General features: G+C 45.4%; 1 protein-coding gene across 2 annotated transcripts in view; it reads right to left on the minus strand.

The window, feature by feature from the left end:
- Positions 1-21,406, minus strand: part of CADM3 (cell adhesion molecule 3) — a 32,485-nt gene that overhangs the window by 5,305 nt on the left and 5,774 nt on the right. Inside the window, exons 2-8 of one of the 2 annotated variants that reach the window (XM_003937899.4) lie at positions 8,890-8,991; positions 6,690-6,830; positions 6,044-6,196; positions 5,217-5,354; positions 4,710-4,880; positions 2,346-2,436; positions 1,734-1,903 (exon numbers count right to left, since the gene is read on the minus strand). In XM_003937899.4, the coding sequence (XP_003937948.1) occupies positions 1,734-1,903; positions 2,346-2,436; positions 4,710-4,880; positions 5,217-5,354; positions 6,044-6,196; positions 6,690-6,830; positions 8,890-8,991 (966 nt within the window). The remainder of the gene's footprint in view (positions 1-1,733; positions 1,904-2,345; positions 2,437-4,709; positions 4,881-5,216; positions 5,355-6,043; positions 6,197-6,689; positions 6,831-8,889; positions 8,992-21,406) is intronic. The other variant, XM_003937898.4, reaches the window with a different exon arrangement.

Below are 21,406 nucleotides of genomic sequence, written 5' to 3' on the forward strand. Positions count from 1 at the left end.
AGGCGTAGCAAAGACAGCAGCAGCCACAGCCAGAGTCCCAAATATCAGAAAACTCGCACAGGCCCAGCACACAGTTCCGACGTAGCCATAGACATAACTCTCCCACCCATGGGAGAGCTGCTGTTTTCCATGGACTCAGCTTGAGTCGTAATGCCTCATTGACTCCATACATATTTTGTCTTTCCCACCTTATGTTTCCTCAGGCTTGGCTGGGCCAGCGTTTCAGTTCCTTGCCTGTCTACGCCTTATTTGGAAAGAAAACATTTGTGTTCTGGTTTTTTATGCCCTGCCTGGGAGGAAGGGGGAGGATGAGTCCTGGGAATCTCGGGTATGATCAGGGTGGAGGGGAAGGTGTCACTTGGAGGAAGCAGAGTGAGTTTACTCGCTGTCTCTCTCAGGGAGGATGCGAGACACGGTCCACCTGGGAAAATCAATCCTGGATAATTAATCCACAGGCTATGGAAATGGCAGTTCCTTAGAAAAGCACAGGTTTCCGTGGCCAAACGAACTCTGGGCTCATCAATTACAGGCCCCTGTCTCCAGGTAGAACTGTGTTTCATTCCATTCCAGTCAGGCCCACTTAAGGATATTCCTGGAAGAAGGTGCAGTAGCTCCTTCTACCACCAGGCGTCAGCACTGGAACCAGACACCGTCCAACAGCACTCCCTCCGCCTGGCTGTTTAGCACAGGGCAGAGGGGAGATCAGCAAGATACCAACCACAAGGGCACAAGAACTTTCTCTCGCTGCCAATCATCATCAGATTGGTCCGGAGAGATCTGGGGGCAGAGACCGGAGCTCAGTGCATTGTCCTTGCTCTTGGCATCTTACAATAGCCTTGTTGTGCTGAGGCAGCTCCCACATGCTGAGGTCGGCCCCTGGAGTGGGAATCACCCCTCCAGACATTCTGATCCCAAGAACTCAGGCCTCTTATCGCCGGGAGGCCTGGCTGCTATCCCCCCAACTGCTTTAATGAGTGTTTCAAGTAAGGGAGCCTCTAATGTTTCCCCGACAATACACATCCCCTATTCTGAGAAAAGATTTATAAGACTTTCTGGTGGAACCCTCAGCCATTGGGATCTTCAAAAATATCCCCTGTCAACTCTCCATAAAGGGGCCTCTGTGCCACTCTGTCACTACTCCTGAGGCTGGGTTTTGTGGTCACAGCTTTGAGAAGAACTTCAGAGAAGGAGCATCACCTGGTCCCTCTAGAAGATACGGCATCTGAGAAAAGATTCTATCTCTTGGCATAATACAAGTTTCTGTCTATTTTCTGTCCAGACCCAGTACAGTGTGTTCCAGGTATGCAGGAAAACAATGACAGCGATTGCATGCACCAGAGACCTAGTCATCGGAGAAGCAGCTCTGAGAAGGGCCATTTAGAGAAGGAAATGCACCTGTGCCCACACTTGAGGGGCCCGGGGGCCTCTGCACACAGAATTACTGTTCTTGTTGTCAGATGAGCACAGGGGATGGAAGATGGTGTCACCCAGGCCACCACTACCAAAGAAAGGTAGATGAGAGCCCACCCTTCTAATGTTTTCTCACTAAGTGGCCATTACACATTCTAGAGCGGACCTGGGACCTAAGGCCTCAGGCACCCCAGCGGTAGGCTGGCTTTCCTTTACTCCACTCCCCGTCACAATTTGGGGATGTTATCAGGAAGTATGAAAGAAAGGGCATAAGAGGGACAGAGAAGGGAGATTCCGGAGGAAGCGAACTGAGAAGCGCTCACCGTTAACGTTGAGAGTGTAGTAGGCCTTGTAGCTGCCCATGTTGCTGATGGCCGTGCAGCCATAGGTGCCGCTGTCACTCTTGTTGAGGAAGGGGAAGATCAGGGCACTCTCCTGGGTGATCTTCAGGGGCGGCACACTGCCCTCCTTCTCCCATAGGTACTGCTGGGGGCTGTCGAGGCAGACAAATCAGAAGAGCTCAGGAGAGCATAGGCCAGGGAGCTAAAAGAAAAAAAAAAAATAACTGGGAGCAGGAATGTCAAGGATTGTTTGACAAGACTGGAGAAATAAATTATCAAGGCCAGAGACATCAAACTGCTATATTCCAGGCGGCCTCTTGGGGTTTGCTCTAGGGAAGCTGGAGGTCTCTCTTAGCTTGTATCTTACTTTTAACCTGGCCTCTGTGGGAACCTCAGGGACTGAACTAGGGAGTGGTCCCTTCCCACTCGTGCTGCTTTGCAGAAGAAATAATTACAGGTGGACATTATGGGACAGTCAGGGAAATGAGAGGCTCAAGTCGGACAGTACGGAGGAGACAGGAAGGAGCTGTTACATTAGGAGACCATCTGAGAGTGTGGAGGGTACGGAGGAGACCAGGAAATGGATCTTCTTACACTGGATTGCCACGACCCTCACAGTGTAGCAGCAGCTTCTGGCCCTCACGAGGATGCGGAGGGTCTGGCCTGATCATGGCAGTCGGTGTGTCTGTGGAGAAGGAAATGGTGTCAGTGAAAACCTCCCCACACAGCTTAGGAGATTCCCTCGCTCAGTTGCCCACTACAGCTTCTACCTCTAAATGTCTCCACAGCCCAAGAAGCTCAACAAAGACCTTCCCTCTCCTACTTCTCATGAACAAGGACCATTATTACTATTGAATATGTGAGCAACGTCTGTTGCAACCTTGTGTGATAGGATTTTGGAAGCTCTGTTCTTGGCGGGGCCCTAGGAGAGGTCTTAACAGAAAGCTGAGAAGGGAAATGAGTGGCTGACCTGTGCCTCGCAAACTTTCTAGCACATAGGGAGGACCTCATACGTATCTTTGACAGCACGAATAAACTTGAACTTGCCACCTTTAAGTTCACAACTTCTCAGTTCTCTCTGCTCTGCAAGGGAGCTCAGAACTGGAAGCAATGCTTGAACACAAGACATCATTTTGAATGGTCAGTCCAAATACGAAGTGAGAGCTTTGAAACAGCAAAAGATCGGGGTCATATTTTGGCAGCAAAAAGGCACCGACACAATATAGAAGGGCTCTGTGATGGAAGAATGGCATCTGCCATGGATGCCAAAGGGCTGCTTAGGAGGCTAGGTCCAGATGGCCTCTCAGAACAATACAACCAGATGCTGGTCGAGAACAACAGATAAAGAGGCTGAGCTTCCCCTGAGGATACAGCCAACCTTAGCAACCAGTTAATGGATGTGTTTCAGCCAAATCAAATGGGACAAAGAGAATCAGGCCAGGTGAAAGAATGGGTGTCCTGAGACCCCACAGCCATGGAAATCTCTAGCACAGTGCCTGGAGTATGGCATTTGTTGACTGGCTGCTGATCACAGTTGGGCCAAAAGGGTCCCTGGCGAGTAACTGCCAGATGGTCTGGTATCTAACAGAGGAGTCTTTGGGGTTCAGGCAGGGGACCAGGGCTTTAGCTCTGGCCAGGAACCAAGGAGCGGGTTGGGGAAGCTCTAGGCCAAGGCCTCACACTTGGAACTAATAATTAGAGAAGCACCTTAGAGCAATATAGAACTTTGACATTTACAGAGTTCTTTCATAGGCATTGTTTTATTTATCCTCATGATAACTCAGTGAAGTAAGCAGGAACCACAGAAAGATGAAATGTTTGTCCGGACTGTCTGCTCACAGGTGGAGTCTGCTACATGAATAGCAATGCCACCCTAACCCTACCTCATGTTAAAGTTTGAGTCATGGGTCTAGGAGAGGATTAAATAGCACTGAAATCAGGAAAATAATTGGGCCCGGGTCTATTCCACAGGAAGAGGATTAAGGGCTTTGGTTATTTTGAAAACCAGCCAGCTTTTAGGTGAGTTAGGACAGGAAATGCACCATTTCCTAACTCAACCTTCTCCCGCTGGACTTCAGCTGATTCTTTGCCCTTTCGTTCCTCCACTCAGAGGGGCTGTTCTTTACCCATTTCCAATTTCCTCAGATGAGAAATTCCTATTTCCAAACTTCCTGAGAAGTGTGCTACCCATACTAAAGGTAAATTCCATAGAGAGTGCGAATGTCCTTGGAAGGGCTAGGCGTAGTGAAAGTGACAGTGGCCATTTCAGGTCAGAATCCCAGGAAAATACATGGAGCTGGGGCAAATAGAAGGGTAGTCAGTAAGGACAAGGTCTGGGAATAATGATGCCAGGGAAACTGTGCTTTCCCCCATCCATGTTTTCTTGAAATCACAGAGTGCTAAACCGAGATAAAGCTGTAGTGATCCTCATGCTCATCTCTTTCACTTAGCATATAAAAAAGTCAAGCTCAGTGGGTAAAGTAACTTTCTTAATATAATACAGCTGGTAAGTGATGGAGTGCAGACTAGAAACCACTTCCTGGGAATCCTGAGTTACTACAGTTACCACTACTGTTTGCAGTCTGGCTACGTTACACTGGTCTAGCCCAGGGGTTGGTAAACTTTCCGTCTGCCACCTGCACACTTTTGTAAATAAAGTTTTATGGGAACAGAGCCCAGCTCATTTGTTTACATATTGTCTATGACTTCGTCCCTACAACAACAGCAGAATTAAGTAGTTGACACAGAGACTGTATAGTTCTCAAAGCCTAAAATATTCATTACTGGGCCCTCTGTAAAGAGTCTTCCAATCCCTGGCCTCATCTCGGCAGTCCTTGTTTCATTTCTTCCTGTTTACTTAGCTGTGCATGTTGTTTCATGCACGGTCACCTTCACTCTCTTTTTCCTTGGTCCTCATCGCATACCTCATCCTTCTTCATCCCCAAGCCCATGACATACATAAAACTTCAATGCGTTGAGCGGTGGATCTGTCAGCTCCCTTTAGAGATTCATGGTTCACAGAGCACACGATGTTCGCCCCATCATCCTCCCGGGTAACCTGAAATGTCACCGAGCTGCTCACGGTGAAGGTTTTACCATTGGGATCTTCCTGGATGCGAGTTGGTTCCCCTAGAGTGCAGAAACAGTGGCACACACACAAACACACGGAGAGAGACACAGAGTAAACCTAACATACAGATATCATGTGGGCCTTATTGTAGATGCACAGATGTTGAGTCTCAACCTAGATAAACTTAGAAGGTTGTGGCATGGATATGTACTCACAGGGAGAATGTAGGCCCCAACACACACATAGGCACATAAGTGCACACAAAATATCTGTCATTCCTGTCATTCCCCTTTTCTTCTTCCATACCATGCCTCCTGTGTACATTCATAGACAGGCCCTCCTCTCTCTCTTTCCGGCTCCACTTTCTCCTGTAACCCAAGGCAGGAGGTACTCACCGTGGAGTTCTTGGTCACCCTTTCTCCAGGTGAGCCGGGCTGCAGGTTTGCTCCCAGAAGACTGACAGTTTAGGGTGGCTGTATCCTTTTCCCGTAATGAAGATTTATAACCGGTGATGATGGGCTTCTGTGGAATTCCTGCCATGGATAGGGGATGGCCAGGATAGGAGGGAGAGGCATCATAGGGTCACACGTCTGCTCTCCCTGTGGAGATGGCTTCTCTGCGTACCTAGGTTCTACTATAATTTCTCGTGGGTTAGAAGACTAGAGAAACCATCCTTCTCTTTGTTCTCCTCTCTGAGGACCAGAGGGAAGACCTTGGGGAAGCAGCATGGTAGTGAGGACATATGCCACAGCACAGACATGACACACGACCCACCACTTACACCAAAACTGGTGGCCGCAGAGATAGTGTGAGTCTCAGCGAGACAAAGAAGAAAGGTGAAATACAGAATCAAATATACGATGAAGATGAGAGCATGTAAGCAACTGGGGTACTTATTTTGGAAATTATAACACGTGCACGTCTTGTTTTCCTCACACCATCTTGGGAGGTAGGTAGAAGGGGTATGATCATCTCTCTGTTATACGAGGAAATTCAGGCTCAAAGAGAGTAAGAAGTTTGTCCTAGATCAAACAGTAAGTAGAGCACAAAGGATTAAACCCTGTTTCTTTTTACATTTTATCCCATTGCCAGGGGAACACAGGCTGAACTTTCCTAAAGTCCTTGGAGACTTGCCTGGCTCCAGGCTGCTTCAGGGACCCACGTAAGGAGGTGTGTTTGCAAGGAAGCATGCTGTAGAGACGCTGGGGTTTGGGAGTCTCACCTAGGACTGTGACGAGGGACTTGGCAGTTCGCACAGGCATCGTGAAGATCGAGCAGGTGTACTCGCCTTCATCTGCCAGGGCCACATTGCTGATGCTGATGCTGAGCTCGTGGGGAGTCGAGGTAACCAGCTGAATTCGATTATCTCGAAGGGCTGGGGAAATCAGAATGGAAAGCTAGGATTTTACTGGCATCTCTCGTGTTTATTTTCCAATCCCAGGCCAGTTTCTTTGAGGAAAGGGGTCTAGTATGGTGGGTGGGGAAAAAAAAAATAACTGCTCCTGAGCTTAAGAAGTCTTTAAGTCATTCAGTCACTTTTCTGGGTCATTGGACATGGCAGCCTAAGAGATAATCAGTAGTTTGGCTCTTGTAAGCTTCCATGTAAGATAACCTGGGGCAACATTGACTTCTGCTTTCTGTCAGAGTTCCTGTGGGGTGAAGTCACTCCAGAACCCTAGAAGACTATGCATGCTGTAAACCGGAGCTGTAATACTGGACCCAGTTGGGGAACCGATGGCTTGTTATATCCTGAACAGCATACTGCCACATCTCTCAGCCTCTGGACTACAGGAACAGTTCCCCTTGGTGGCTGCAGTCCCCTTCTCTAGCCCATGGTTTTCACAGAGAAATAACTCGTGAGATACTACCTCTCTTCTCCCCAAAGTAGAGAGTCTGCTGAGCAGGGTTAGACCATTGCAGGGATGAGTCCTCGTGATCTTTCACTTGGCACTTCAGCACCACGGTGCCACCAGCCACCACTGTTTCATCAGATGTCCAGGGCTGGCTGTCTGCAGGAGTAGAAGAGGGTTAGTTTCTTGAGGATCCCTAGCCCCTCCTCCCATTTCTGAGCCAAAGTGCACCTCGTCTAACTCAGACCTTCCAAGGCCCTGGTGTAAACAAGGTCTCAGTGTACCCTTAAGGTTTCATGGGGGAAGGGAAAGAGGTGGTGGTGGCGGTGGGGGGAAAGACAGACCTCAGCTTTTCTTACTTTGAATACACAGAAAAGCAAATAGTCACGTTAAATGTTTCCTGAATGAAACTGACAGGGCCACGAGCATTTAGAGGCGTAAAGGCACCCCAAATCTACACATACCACTCCACATATGTCTTTTCGCTGTGGTTCTACCATTCACCTTTGAAAACACACATACATATCTGTCGTTCTACGTTTTGCCTTCCTGCCACCACCTACATATAAGAACAAGAACAGGAGAAGCAGCTGTGACTAATAATCCTAAAACTAAAATGGAGAAAAGGCTAAACCAGCTCTTGGCTTGCACATTCCTTTACACAAGACGTGGCTGGTAGAACACTGCAAAACAAACAAACAAAATATTTTTAAAGCGCAACATTTTTACACGCTTTTCAATTCTTCTGCCAATAACTTCCCTTCAATCAAGGCCCTTAGCATATTCCCCATTGTATTAGTGTAACCCGCCTTGCAACACGCAGCCCAAATCACCGTCCTGATGTCATTTTAAAGAGGGAAGGATTAAGGCTTTCTCTTCAGTGTGATGAAAACATGCTTTCTAATCCTTCTCTCCTTAGTGAAGTTAAATAAAACAATACAGAAAGGACTAGGAAGGTATCTTACGGATGAGCCCTTTGAATCTCCACTGTGCCTTCTGGCCAGGCCTGCCTGGGAGCCCTTCTGGCAGCAGAACACTTGCTTCCTGTGGTTCCGTGTTCCCCACAGCATGGATTCTGACTTCCAGTACTGATTCCCTCATCTGCAGAACTGATTTTCTGTGACTCAGTAGCACTGACCTCTACAGAACAAATCTAAAACAGACAACACCTTCCAGCTCTGATTCTAAAACATCCACCAAAAAATCTGTTCCTTGATACTAAATTGTTTCACCAACATTGCTTATGTCTGAACAGGAAACCGAGAAACTTACTTCCTATATTCCTCTATAGAGAATTTTAAAACAATTCCATGCTCCCTTTGGCACCCACCTTACCCCTGACTGCTTGTTCTTTTCTTGGTTTCTGGAATTCCATTTCCAGGAAATACTCAATGGGTGCTCCCAGCAGAGCAGAAGCCCCGAGAATGAAGATGTTTGTGCTGGAGTTGATGCCATGGACTGATAGCATCGACTGTTCAGGGTGACTGTTCCCAAATTGGAGCTCAAGCCTGGTGGTTAGTATCAGCATTAAGAATTGTAAAAATTCATAGAACCGAGTGAGATCTTTGGGATCGTGGAATCCCTCATTTTGCAAATGTAGGCAATGAGGCAATGGAGATGCAATGATTGCCTAAGCTCATTGTACTAATTTGAGTTAGAACTAGAACTCTGTTCCTGTGTCTCTCAATGCGGTGCCATTTTCATTGAAACGTTTCTCAAGTCATCATCTAAACTGAGCATTAAAATATGATTCTGAGATTAGCGTACAAGGGACTGAGCTGGCTGGGGTAAAGTTGAAAGTGATACATTCCTAAAGCCTCTCAGCAAATGGTTTGAGAAACCCTTCATTTACCATAGCCGTGTGCCAATTTTTGACCAGTCATCCCTTTGTCCCTGGTTCCCTTTGAAGAATTCCGCCTTGATTGTGTCTTTCCAGGACCTCTTTATTCTGAGTAACATATTCCCCTGGAATCATTTTATTTTGGGAAAGAAGTGTAGGGTGTACAGAGGTCTCTGTACTGGAGTAAGGGAAGAAGGAGTAGGTGCAACAGAATTTGGTGGTGCAGACTAAGAACTAAAATGTCAGATGGAAGGGAGACAGTGCTGTGTGGTGATGAGAGGAGTGAGAACATGTGGTGGAGGCAACATGAGTGGGAGAGGATGTGAGGATGAGTGAGGGAACTGAGGGACATTGAGATGAGGGGGCCTGGATTCTCACCTTGACTGGCCAGCATGTCAGGGCTGCTCCAGACTGTGGAGCTGATGGCCTCGTCGAGTGGAGCCAGAGTTCCCAGCTCCAAATCCTGCTCCTGCCAGTAGCCTGGGGAGAGAACCTCCATCAAGCATGAGCCCTACATGTATCCTGCTCCGGTGTGGGGCTCGACGTTCACTGCTGGGCATGTGGGAAAGGCTAGGTCCCTAGAAAAGCAGGTTCATCAGGATACCTAAGAGAAGGTAGGCTTCTCACCAAGGGCAGACATTAACTAGCGTCCTGAGAAAGGAAGTGCCTTTTTCTCTGAAGCGGTGAATTAAAGGAGGATGCTAACTTTGTATCAGTCAGTCATAGAATGTTAGAGCCAAAGGAATCTTAGAAGAGTTCATCCAGTGCAGTTCTCCCACTTCGCAGATGAGGCCAATGAAACCCTTAAAGGTTGAAAGTGACTTGGTGAAGGTCACCACTGAAAAGTGAAAGACCACCTAAGATTTCTCATTCCTTATCCAGAATTGTTTCTGCTCCACCGTATGATTCACTAAAACCACTACACGTTTGATAATTAGAAAACTTTCACAAGTCATCCTCTTAAACCTGTAAAACAAGTACAAGGACATTGTCGTTCCTATTTTGCAGATTGGAAACAGAATGAAATGACTCGCCCAAGGTCACACGAATAGGAGACGAAGACCAGAAATTAAATGCCTGATTTTAAACGCAAAGCTCTGTTTGTTTCAATGTGAGGCTCCCACCCGTGAAGAAACACGTAGTGGTTAGGCCTTAAACTAGTACCACATGTTGCAGATTGCTACCTTCTACGGGATACTCAAATTATCTTTTAACTTAATGACGGAGCCTGCTCCTTCCTCTGGAACCACAAACCCCCTCCTTCCAGCGCCTGAGTCACCGCCTCGCCTCTCTTCCTGCAGGGTAACTCCAGTGCCACGGGCCTTGCCCCCAACCCAACCTGAAGAGGCGGAGGGACAAAGAAACCGGCCTGGTGAGTCAGCTCGGGGTCTCCCGCCGCAGCGCCCCGGTGTAGCCAATCAAGCGCGCAAAACTCAGTGAGCTCATCCGCTGCGGAGCAGAGCCCGGGGCTGCCGGGCGTCCCGGCCCCGGAGTCGCGGGAGAACTTCGCCGGCCGTCCCAGCGCGCTGCGGAGAGAGGCTGGTGAAAGAGGAGAGGGGAGAAGGGGGCGCCAGGACCAAGAGAGGGCGCGCGGGGGCCGGGAGGTCCAGATGAAAAAGCAAAGAGGTGGGACGCGGGCTTGGGGGTCCCTGAGGAAGAAAAGGACAGGACTAGGGAGAGAATCGCCTAATTGGAAGCCAAAGGAAGGGGGCGAGGGGCGAGAGGAGAGGGAAGGGAGAAGTCGAGGGGTACAGGAGAAAGAGGGGTGGAGAGGGAAGGGGGAGAGGGGGAGGCCGGCGTGGGAAGGGAGTCCGGCAGGAAGCGGGCAGCCTTGGAGAGTCCTAGCGCAGGGGTTCCCTGGCCTCCCTGCAGGCACCTCCCCTCTTCACTGCGCCTCTCGGGCAGCTTCCAGATTTCAGTAATTACCCTGTTCTTAAATGGGAGAAGCGCTAATCCCCCAATGCGGAGAGGGAGTAAAGCCGAGAAAACAGAGAAAACCAGTAACCGGTGGAGAGAAGTAGGCAAGAAAGGCGGGAAAGGGAAGTGTTGATAAAAGCGAGGCAAGCAGGATAAGGAGGAGAGAAGGAGAGGGGCCGGTGCCGTCACATCCAGCGGGGGCTCTCCCTGAGTGCCCCCCACACTCACCCGCACGTGGAGGATGGAGGCAACCTGAAGGTGGTGAGTGCTCAGATTGTGTTTCCCGCTGTGTGTTCTTGGGTGCACTGTGTCCACGTCAACCCACAGTAGGGAACCAAATTGGTTGTGCCCAGGTGTGGGACGGGAGAGGGAGAAGGCAGAGAGGAGTCGCCATTCAGCCCCTCTGTGTTGGTATCCAGTGCACCGTGAGTGTGAAATAGGCCTTTGCTCAAATGAACGGAGAAAATAGCCGTCTCATACCATGGTATAGGACTTTCCGTTTCCAGAGTGGATTTTCAACCACGAATTCATTTAATCTCAAAACAAACTCAAGAGACAGGCAGCCAGATAGAATTGCTTTTTACAACGAGGTTCAATTATTTACCTAAAGGCACACACACAGTATACCTCTCAAGAATCCTTTCTGTCTCTGATGGTGCTTTGGGGGCTTTTTCAACATTTCATATTTCTTATGGCATTCCAGTGCGATTTACTTGTTTAGTTATCAGTCTCCTCATCTAAACTTTGAGCTGGTTAAGAGCAGGAGCCTTAAGTTATTCATCGTTGTATCTTTAGCACTTATCCCATAGTGGGCTCTCAGTACATTTAATTGGCTCCGGTAATTCATTCAGCCACACTTGGCACTGTGCTATGTATATTGTTAATCAGGCAGAGCATGTATTCTGTCCAACAGCATGGGTTTAGTCTTCACTCTCCTGCTTCTTCTTTCATCTGTGCTTTTTTCTGCATCCTCCTTAGTTGCTTTTCTCTTTGCTCATATTTCTTTCATCCCTCCCCTCCTCCTGCGTTTCACAGGCATCTTCCTTCTGCATAGGATGAATAAGTGATGTCGATCATTCAAACCAAACTGGATTGTTCAGATGAGAGGACTGATAACCAAATAATCTCCAATAAATGGCCTATTGGGGATATGCATGATATATTGCCTCTATAGGTTTACAGAGAACTCACTCTCATTTGTGGTGTCTTAAACTGTGCAAGAACTGGCTGTTTTGTTTTTCTTCCCCTACGGGTGACATTTTTCCCTCTAATTTTGAAATGCACTTATAATCTCATGTCTTCTCTTGAGAACTGTCTCTTAATATGCTTGAAAGTTATCTCGTCATTTTTATAAAATTGCAAGCCTGTATGATAAATTCCGAATGGCCACTCCCCAGAGAGTGAATGATTGTTTATAATGCTATCAACAGAAACATGGCTATGTAGCAGAAATTATAACCTGGGTTGTGAAAGACTTGTACCTTCTTTGGATTCAGATTGTGTCAGTCATTTATGACATCAGCATGAATTCCCTCAATGAATTCAGACTGAAAAGGAAAACTCAGGAGTACTCTGAATGGGTGGTATGGAATTTGAAGTGGAAACAGGAGCTTGGAAGGCGCTTCTGTCATTGAGACCATACAGCCTTTAGTGAGAGAAGGCCCAGGCTGCTCAGGTAGAAGAACAAACGAAGAGAGCTTCGGTCGTATTGGTCAGATTGTTTCCCTGCTTAGAAACCATCACTGACTCTCCACTGTCTGCAGATACTACCCAGAGTTGTCAGCCTGGCTTTCAAGGTCCTATATAGTCTGATGCCAAGCTTCCTTTCAGTTTTGTCTTTTTGCTACTTCACTCACCCTGCATTCCAGGCAAGCAAAGCCATTTGGAATTCTATGAATGCTTTGTTTTCCTGCGTCCATTCCTTTTCCTACAGTAACTTTGCTGATAATGCCCTTCGCCCATCTTCACATGTCTAAACCTTATCTATGCATAAAGTATTTACATTTTGCGGCATTTTCTTGATCAGAAGTCTTCCCTGTTTGTCCCAGATGGAAATAATTCCCCATTTCTCTGAGTTACACACTTTATCTGCTTTTTCTTAAATTATGCATTTCTTTCCACTTTGTACTGCAAGTTTGACTTTCCTCCCAAATTATAAAGATTCCATAGGTAGGGCCTGATGAATTTTGTACCCAGTATTGGCCCTAATGTAGCATATTGCATATAGGAGGTGCTTTAATAAAAATTTCTTTATTAAGTGAATCAGATACTGAGCATCTTCTATTGTGAGAGTTAAGTTCAAAATCTGTCAGTAGAGAGGAAATAGCAAACCAAACAGGATAGAAAGAAACAGGCCAAGGGAGATGGTAGGCTAATAGGAAAACTATAAGACAGAAGAAATTGGTATTTATCAACAGTTTCTATATATCAGGATCCAAATTAGGTGTTATATATTCATTATTCCATAACAACAACCTTTTAATATATAGGTATTATGACACACATGTTAAAACCAAGTTAAGAAACTTATTCATATGATGTATCTAATAAGTACTGGGATAGGATGGACTTTAAACTTAGACCTCTCAGACCACAAAGCCCAGGCCTTCTGCACATATTTACTACACTGCTCCACTCTGTAGAAGCATGTTATTTTGTGTTTGTGGTGGTGGCGGCGGCGTAGAGTGTAAAGTGGGAGAGATTCCTTGTTGCATTGCTGGCCAGGGGTGGCTCACCTAAAGAATATTGACAAAATTCACCTGCAGTATGATGAAAATGACAGTATAGCAAATTGGAAATGGGCGCTTGTGATGTTGGTGGTCCTGTGGTCCATACCCATTGAATTACATTTTTACTTGGATGCCTTAATGTGCCTGCACCTATACCTTTGGGACTATGTCATGCACTCTTAAGTGACTCACCATGTGGGACTCTTCAGAGAACCAAGCAGATAGCATATCTAGTTAAAAAAAAAAAATCTCCCTGTGTATTCATAACACTCTTGCACCTAGGCTAAAAACTAAAAAATTATCTTATTTGTTCTGAATTGCTTTGGAGGTTACTTAATTCTTGGTTTATTGGCTCCTAGGTTCTAGTATCTTTAGGATTTCCAGCATTTCAAAGGACAAAGTAGCCCTTTCACCCACTAATTTTCTTCTGATTGTTCATTTTAAGAGTGGCAGAGGTGGGAACTGGAGAATTACTAATGTGCTGCTTTAAAGCAGCATCGGCACCTGTTACGGAGTTTTTCACTCATAGCACAGGATCTCACACATAGTAAGTGCTCAATAAATATTTATTGAATAAATAAATGAGTGACTCAAATAAATAACTATGTATTGTCTTGAATTTAAGTAACTTTAGAAGTCTATGAAAGTCTTCCGGTATAACCCCTGATTGCTTGGTTTATATATGATCCCTGCCATGTCTGTTTTGGGGACCTACAACATACTGTAGGCCTTTCAGCCATAAACAGGGTCACAGGTGCACATGTCAGATGTGGAACAAGAGGACAGAGCTCTCCTGCATAACTGCTGATGGCCTTGCCAGTGCCTGGGTCCAGAGTCCCACTTCCCTGGCTGTAGAAAAAAACAGCTCCCTGAGTAGGAGTTGATGATGATGGTGATGATGATGATGATGACTCAGCATTTCTCTAACTCCAGAGTTAAAAATACTGTTCATCCCAGCCTACTTGTTATTCCTCACGACTACCATGACAGGTGGGTGGAGGAGTGTTATCTCCAAGGGAAAAACATATTGGGGGCTGTGGCCCAGAATACTGAAGGGACCCACTTTTAGAATGGTTTATCTACATCCATTGCTGGGCTCCTTGTCCAGATTATGTCATTCTCATTTTTCCCTAACCCCAGCTTCTTAGTGAATTCTGTGTTCCTTTGGATCACACACACAGGAAACTGGCCATGGCAAGATCAGGATTAGAACTTAAGCCTCTGGAGCTTTTCTTTATGCTCAGAGTGACAGTTTTCTTTGACAGTGAATGTTTGATTGTGCATTTGAAAGAAATCAGACCAGTTCCATCTGAATTCTGATTGAGATGAAAACTTCAAGATTTTGGGGAGTTGCTTTGCCTGTAGCGCACGAAACCCTGGTCAGAAGGAACTCTGGACAGTTAATTTCCTTCAGTTGTTTTTGGGCAGCCAGCAGCAATGCCATATTTACTGAAGTCGCTTTGTAGATTCTTAATCTAAGACTTTGATTGCCTGAATGTCAAAATATTCCCTTACTTCCTGCCCTCCATTCCTTTCTAACTATGTCCTCCCTTAAATTCCTAATTCCCTAATGGTCACGATGTAACAGTGCAGTTAAATAGAAGCTGGGCCATTTGGGGTGGGAGTTACCCTGTCATCTGGGACCCTCTTTCTTTTCAGGTATTATTTTTTTCCCTTTTTCATTGCTCCTCAGGGAAAGGCCTCTTGTCCCTTCACAGGCAGCAGGATCTCCTAAAGCATCTCCTTTCCTTAGCTCCAATGCGCTCTAGCTCACTTTGGAACTTCAGAGCTCAGTCATGCTTCAGCTGCCTGCCTCCCTGATCTAAGCCTTCTCTCCACCTCACTGCCCCATCCACCCTCTTTCTGACTGGGCTACTGAGACCTTGTTCCTCCTTGTTCCCTCCCTCTATTATTTCTGTCGCTGTCTGGTTTTTCCTCCTAGAGTCTTGTTTATTAAGCAGCCTCTTGATAAACTGCTCTGCCCCAGCTTTGCTTTACTCCCCTTGGAGGCATACGGGATATGAGTGAAAATAGATGGTCAATAGGAATGGAAAACAGAATCTTCACTATAAGAAGCCCTAACATGTAGATTAGCTGCTCAGCTTGGTAAACCCTAGGCCCAGAGATCGGGGATTTATGGACTCAGGGGTCCTGCACTGTTGAATTACCCAAGAAATTTAGATTTGGAAGGAACCTGCACCCAATCTGGGCTCGAACAGGTTTATTATTACAGACATCTTTTGGTTCAATCCTAAGCAGGCTCAAAATGAAAGGCTTTTGTTTTCCGCTTTTGGAATAGTATGTGGCTAGGCTTTTCCAGGCTGAAGGAGGAGGGAATCTTTGGGATAGTTAGCTAGCTTGCCTGTGGTGGGTGTTAAGGCAGGGTTAAAATTAAAAGCTTAGAGTTAACCCTTGGTTCTCACTAAAAACAATTATTCTAAAGACTTTTTTAATATCCACATCTTAAGACAAAATTCAAATGTTTTACATATTTCTTAAAACCTTGCAGTCAACTTGCATATCTGGTCATTGTCCACTGAATCCTAATGGTCAGAGGTGGTTTTTTCTTTTCTTTTTTCTTGATGGAGTATTGCTCTGTCGTGCCCAGGCTGGAATGTAGTGGCACAATCTCAGCTTACCGCAACCTCCGCCTCCTGACTTCAAGTGATCCTCCTTCCTCAGTCTCTTGAGTAGCTGAGATTACAGGCACACACGCAGCTAATTTTTGTATTTTTAGTAGAGATGGGATTTCACCTTGTTGGTCAGGGTGGTCTCAAACTCCTAACCTCATGATCCACCCACCTCAGCTTCCCAAAGTGCTGGGATTACAGGTGTGAGCCACCACAGCCAGCCTAGAGGTGGTTATTTCTAAGATATTTTTGATTTTTTAGAAGGATGGAACTAATGCCCTTCCTGACTCTCTGTTGCCCAAGTTCAGTAATGCCTTTTTTCTTTCTGTTTCACCTAATTCTGCCCCAAATATTCTCCCCTCTATGATTCTTAGAAGCGTAGATTTTTATAGTTGGCAAGATATTAAGTATCATCTGGTCCAATCCTCTTATTGCAAATACGAGGAACCAAGGCTCAGAGAGGTTTAGAAATTTGAGCATGGTCACACAGGCAGTGAGTGGGACCTGCACTCCTTGGCATTTTGTAGGAGTCCTTGTGGACTAATTCAGTGGTTAAGTTGACACTGAGTGTGATTTTATTTCCACTGGCACCCACCCTTCATATGCCCCATCTCCTGTACATGGCACTGAAGAACTCCAGGATCACACACCTTATGAGAAGTAAGTCTACTAAATGCCCAGTAGGTTGGAGAAGTTGGGTTATGATGAAGAGGGAGTCCCTGAAGATGGGGCAGATGCTGTCTTCATACAGTTCAGGGCTTTACTGGCAGGTTCCAGTTCACACAGAAGAAGAGGCCATCAGGCAGAAGTCACTGCCATGCCCTTTGGAGCTAAAAAGGGTGACTGTGAGGACAGGTTGCATGTGTGTGTGTACGTGTGTGTGTGTGTGTGTGTGTGTGAGCACGCGGGTGTGCAGGTGCTTGCTGGCACCTGCATGGTGAAGAGCTGAGGGAATGCTAACCTGATTGTGAAGCAGGAGACAGGGGCCAGAACAGAAGAGAGAAAAAAAAAAGCAGAGGAACATGTCCTATTCTTGAGCTAGAGAGAGAAAAAAATCTGGAGGCAGAAGTGGGCTTGTGGTAGGCTGAGGGGGGCCCTCAGAGACTTAGTTAAGATTCTGAGGAGCAGAGACTGGGAAGTGGGTGGCAGGGAAGGAGGTGGGGACAGCTGTTGCTTTGATTTGCTATTGAGTCAGTGTTCTCGGTGCATTAGCACCAGGAGGGAGCCCTGGGCTGGCCCCCAACCAAAACAAGCCCCTCTGTAGCCAATACTGAGTTGTAGCAAGGAGAATTGCAGTTGAGAGACAGAAAGGAAGGGGATTTGATCCCAAAAGAGTCTCCTCCTTTACTTGGCTGCTTCCTTCTGGGACTGGGCTATGTGCTGTAGACAAGCATCTAGTGTTCTGCACTGAGGGTGAGGGGCTGAGGTGAAACTGAGCACAGGGGAGGGCTCAGTGAGGGCCTCTAGAGCACAGATTGTGTGCAGGTACTGACTCTCCTCAGTTGTTTTGGGGTAGTATCCTGAAGACAGGATAATAACAGCCCAGAGCCATTTTAGGAGTGTCTGTTTATTCCATCTCTTCATTCCCTTCTCACTATGATCAAACACTTTAAACATACCGACAGGTATGACTTAAAATCTACATTCTAATGCAATACAGCCAGGATGCCAGACTGAACCCTTAGTTGTCCCCTTAAACTAAGTAGAGGAATTTTATACCCTTACCCTCAATGTATCTTCCTGCTTTCACACGTATGTAATAGGACAGTGGGGGAAAGCCCCCCGCCCCATCTTAGGAAAGTACTTGAGAAAGGAAACAAAGCAGAGTCAAACGCAGAATTCAGTTTAGCTTATTGGAAGGGTATGGGAAAATAGAGACTAAGAATGGGCCAGAAAGTCTAGAAAATCAGGGAGAAGTAAAGAATAGATTCTCTGGAGATGAGAAATCTCAGCCCAGGTTCCAACAGCTTGCTCATACTCTGCAGTACCTATCCCGGTGCCCCAATACCTGTCTGAGGGCATGGATGAATTCCCCTTCTCAATGGGCTCTGTCTTACTCTCCTATGCTCCTTATGCTGCACTTTAGATATTTCAGGCTGATGGCTTGGTGTGGTGGGATAACAATGCTGTGGAAAAGTTTAATTTGTTAGAAGTCAAGCAAGAAAGCATTCATCTCTGCTGGTTCTGATTTTCCTGACTTGTTTTTACTGTCTCCCTTCACTGGATGATCAGAGTCGGGGTGTGGATGACAGGTTCAGGGCAATGGTTAGGAGCATTACATGAAGAAAAATGTGTTCCGCTTTACACACCCACACTACTCTAGTTTTACTGATTCCCCCAATCCTAACTGCTGTTTAGTCTCCCTACACTCTTCTCACTTAAAAAAAAAAATCTGTATTTTTTAAATTGCGGTACATTGTTCACATTAGCCTCACTTTGTACCTTCCTGAGAATTTAACTCTTCCGTGAAACAGATACATTCTCCCAAGTCTACAGATTTCAGACCCCAAAATGGAAAATAACATTGTTCTGACATAAAGAACTCTATCTCTCTTCTTAAGTCTCAGTTGAGTATCTCTTATTTGATATGGGCAAACGTATTTTTATTCCCTAAGATGCCTGCATATTTTGGCATGCACCCCTCAACACACACACACACACACACACACACACACACACACACACAAAACACACTATGATTCTCACTAATCATATTTCTGTGGGGTTTTTTTGTCTGACATGGATGCACAGATTTTATTATGACCCAGATACAGAGCCCTTTTCATATGCCCATATTAATCAGAACCCCTTACTTCCAGAAAACCATATGGCTTAAACTCAGAGATTCTCCCCAAAGCAGAATTCAGGCTCTCTCTTCTGCTCAAACTCCCCAGGAGAGGGCCAGAATCCTCTCCTCTCCAGGGCTGAGGCTCAGTCCATCTGTCACTGACATTGGACTCCAGGGCTTGGAAACCAGAAAAAAGTTGGCATTAAGTGGCAGTTGAGGATAAATGAAAATATGAGAGGCTCAGGGGCTTAGTGGTGGTGATTTTTATTTTTGTGTGAGATTAGAGGATACAGATTAGGGGAAGAAACATATAATATGTATTTGGAAATATCTTTAAGAACTACAGTAAGAACTAGTGAGTGCAATTGTTCCACTGTAATTTTCGCATTTTCTGGGCAAAAAAAAAATGATTAGGAGCAGATGGTAAAACTGGCTCCTCATTTTATAATAACTCAAGAACTCAGCTCCAGGCTCTTCAAAGACTGACTGACCGCTATGCTAACTTCCAAGTTACCTGTCATTGATGTACTTACTGAAATCAGAATTGGAAGCAAAGAGCCAGGTCATAGAAGGGTAAAAATAAACATGTGAAACAAGAATCTGGATATTTCCAATAAGATCTGGTGTCAGAAGTAGTAGCTCTTCATCCTACCTTGCCCATATTTTGAAGTATATGAAGACGGGAGAAATGAATGATGGTTAGCCTACAGATGAGTGGCTGAGACATCCGCCTTCATTTCTTTTACTTTTTTTCCCTAGGGCAAGGTGATGCACCTGATCTTCCTGACCCTGAACTACAAGTAAATGAGCTAAAGGTGCTTATAATTAGCAATCAATACACAATTAGTGTAAGTCTAGTTGGGGAAAGGGAAATCCTTAGAGAAGACAAAATTTTAGTTTGTTCTTTAAGTTATTTAGCTTTCCTATTGTTCTCTTGGAGGCTTCCAAGAGAAAGATAAAGAAGAGAAGTTTAAAGAATCCCAGAGGTAAGAGTTCACATTAAAGGATGATATATGTACTGAAAAATACGTTGAGATTTCTGTATTTGAGTCCCTTCTGAAACTCACCTGCTCTTCATGAGAACAGAGGGCTTAGGAAGATGAGTAGATGGGAGAAACTCCAGCTGTTCCTGTAACTCTAATTCTCTCTTGCTGAAGGCTCGCTCATAGAGATAAATCACTCTCATTACCTGTCCTTGAGGAATGAAGTTTTTCCTTGTTTCAAATGAAGAAATGAAAGAGGAGTCCTGGAAATTCATTCTGGAAACCTGCCTCTCCAGCTATACTCTGCTGTAGGTCACTCATGAGAATTAATGATTATATTAACTTTTATCCATAAATTGACATGGAAAAATCAGCATTTAGGAGATGAGAAGCTTGTGTAGTTCTAATGTGATGTGAAGAACAGGCTGGCTAATCTAAGACTGACAGGGGCTGAGCGCACTCGGCTCCCTGCCCCATTTGATATCATGGGTTTATGGGAAGATACCCTCAAAGCACAGCACACAGCACAGTACAGTTTAAACATGCATCTACTGAGATATGGCCAAGGACCCGTGCTCTCTTGGAGAAGATGGTTATATTCAAAGCCATTTAGTTTTGTACAAGGTTGTTATAAAGGTGGGGGCATTAAGTCAAGGATTTGATATTTGTTTTCTCCCACCCAAGTGCTAACCAGGTCCAACCCTGCTTAGCTTGCAAGATCAGATGAGATCCGGTACGTTCAGGATGATAGGGTTGTAGACTTGATATTTGTTTTCTATGCCTCTCATTTACTGGATTCCTTCGTTACCTATGCTGATGATGTCATGTATTATCTTTGCTAAGGTTGAGGGGAAAGGGTAAAAATCGCACTGTGACAGGACAGTTACAGTTGGTTGTCATGCTCAGAGTTCTGTTAAGAGGTACATGTTTATAAACTGAGTAGGATTCATTTTGCATTCCACACTTATACTGTATACAGTCAACCCTGCATATCCATGGGTTCCACCTCCATAGACTCAATCAACTGTAGATTGAAAATATTTTTAAAAGTTGTGCCAGCACTAAACTTGTTTAGACATTTTCCCTGTCATTATCACCCAAACAATACAGTAAAACAACTATTTACATAGCACTTAGATTGTATATGGTATTATAAGTAATCTAGAGATGACAAAACATACAGGAGAATGTGCATAGGTTATATGCAAATACTACTCCATTTGATATCAAGGCCCTGTGTATCTGCAGATTTTAGTATCTGTGGGAGGTCCTGGAACCAATCCTTTATGGATACCAAAGTACAACTGTGTATGGTTATCGTATATATGAGCAATACTATCTTGATCTAAAACAGAACTATATATAGTTCTATTTTTAATCTATGCATCCAAATATGACAAAACATTCAGTTCTTTTGAGGCCATTCGAGGTCACTGTAGGCCACAATTTCCCAAGCATCTCATAAAACCCTTCCAGCACTTCTTTTTTAACTTGAGAATTGCCTGCCCTTCTGTTCCCTTCCTGCAGTTGATCAGATGGCCAGGAGAACTTCCTAGATCTGTATCTCAGAGTTTTGGTCTGTATTTGTGGTGGAATAGGTCAGGGACCATAACCAAGATCATGTGTGTGTTTGTGGTCAGGTGAGGGAGATTCCAGCCCTGTTCTGGGGACTGCACTGTGGAGAATAAGGAGATTATGAAACTTGGAGGTAAAACAGGACCATGGAGAGCAACAAGAAAAGCCTGGCGTGTCACTGTCAGAGGCTAGCACCATGGAGAGCTCAAAGCACAGGTATAATAGTTTGCTCCACAAAGTACAGGGGAACTGGGATCATGGGGTAAGGCAGCC

The sequence above is a fragment of the Saimiri boliviensis genome, chromosome 19, assembly GCF_048565385.1.
Source record: "Saimiri boliviensis isolate mSaiBol1 chromosome 19, mSaiBol1.pri, whole genome shotgun sequence".
Classification (NCBI taxonomy): Eukaryota; Metazoa; Chordata; class Mammalia; order Primates; family Cebidae; genus Saimiri; species Saimiri boliviensis.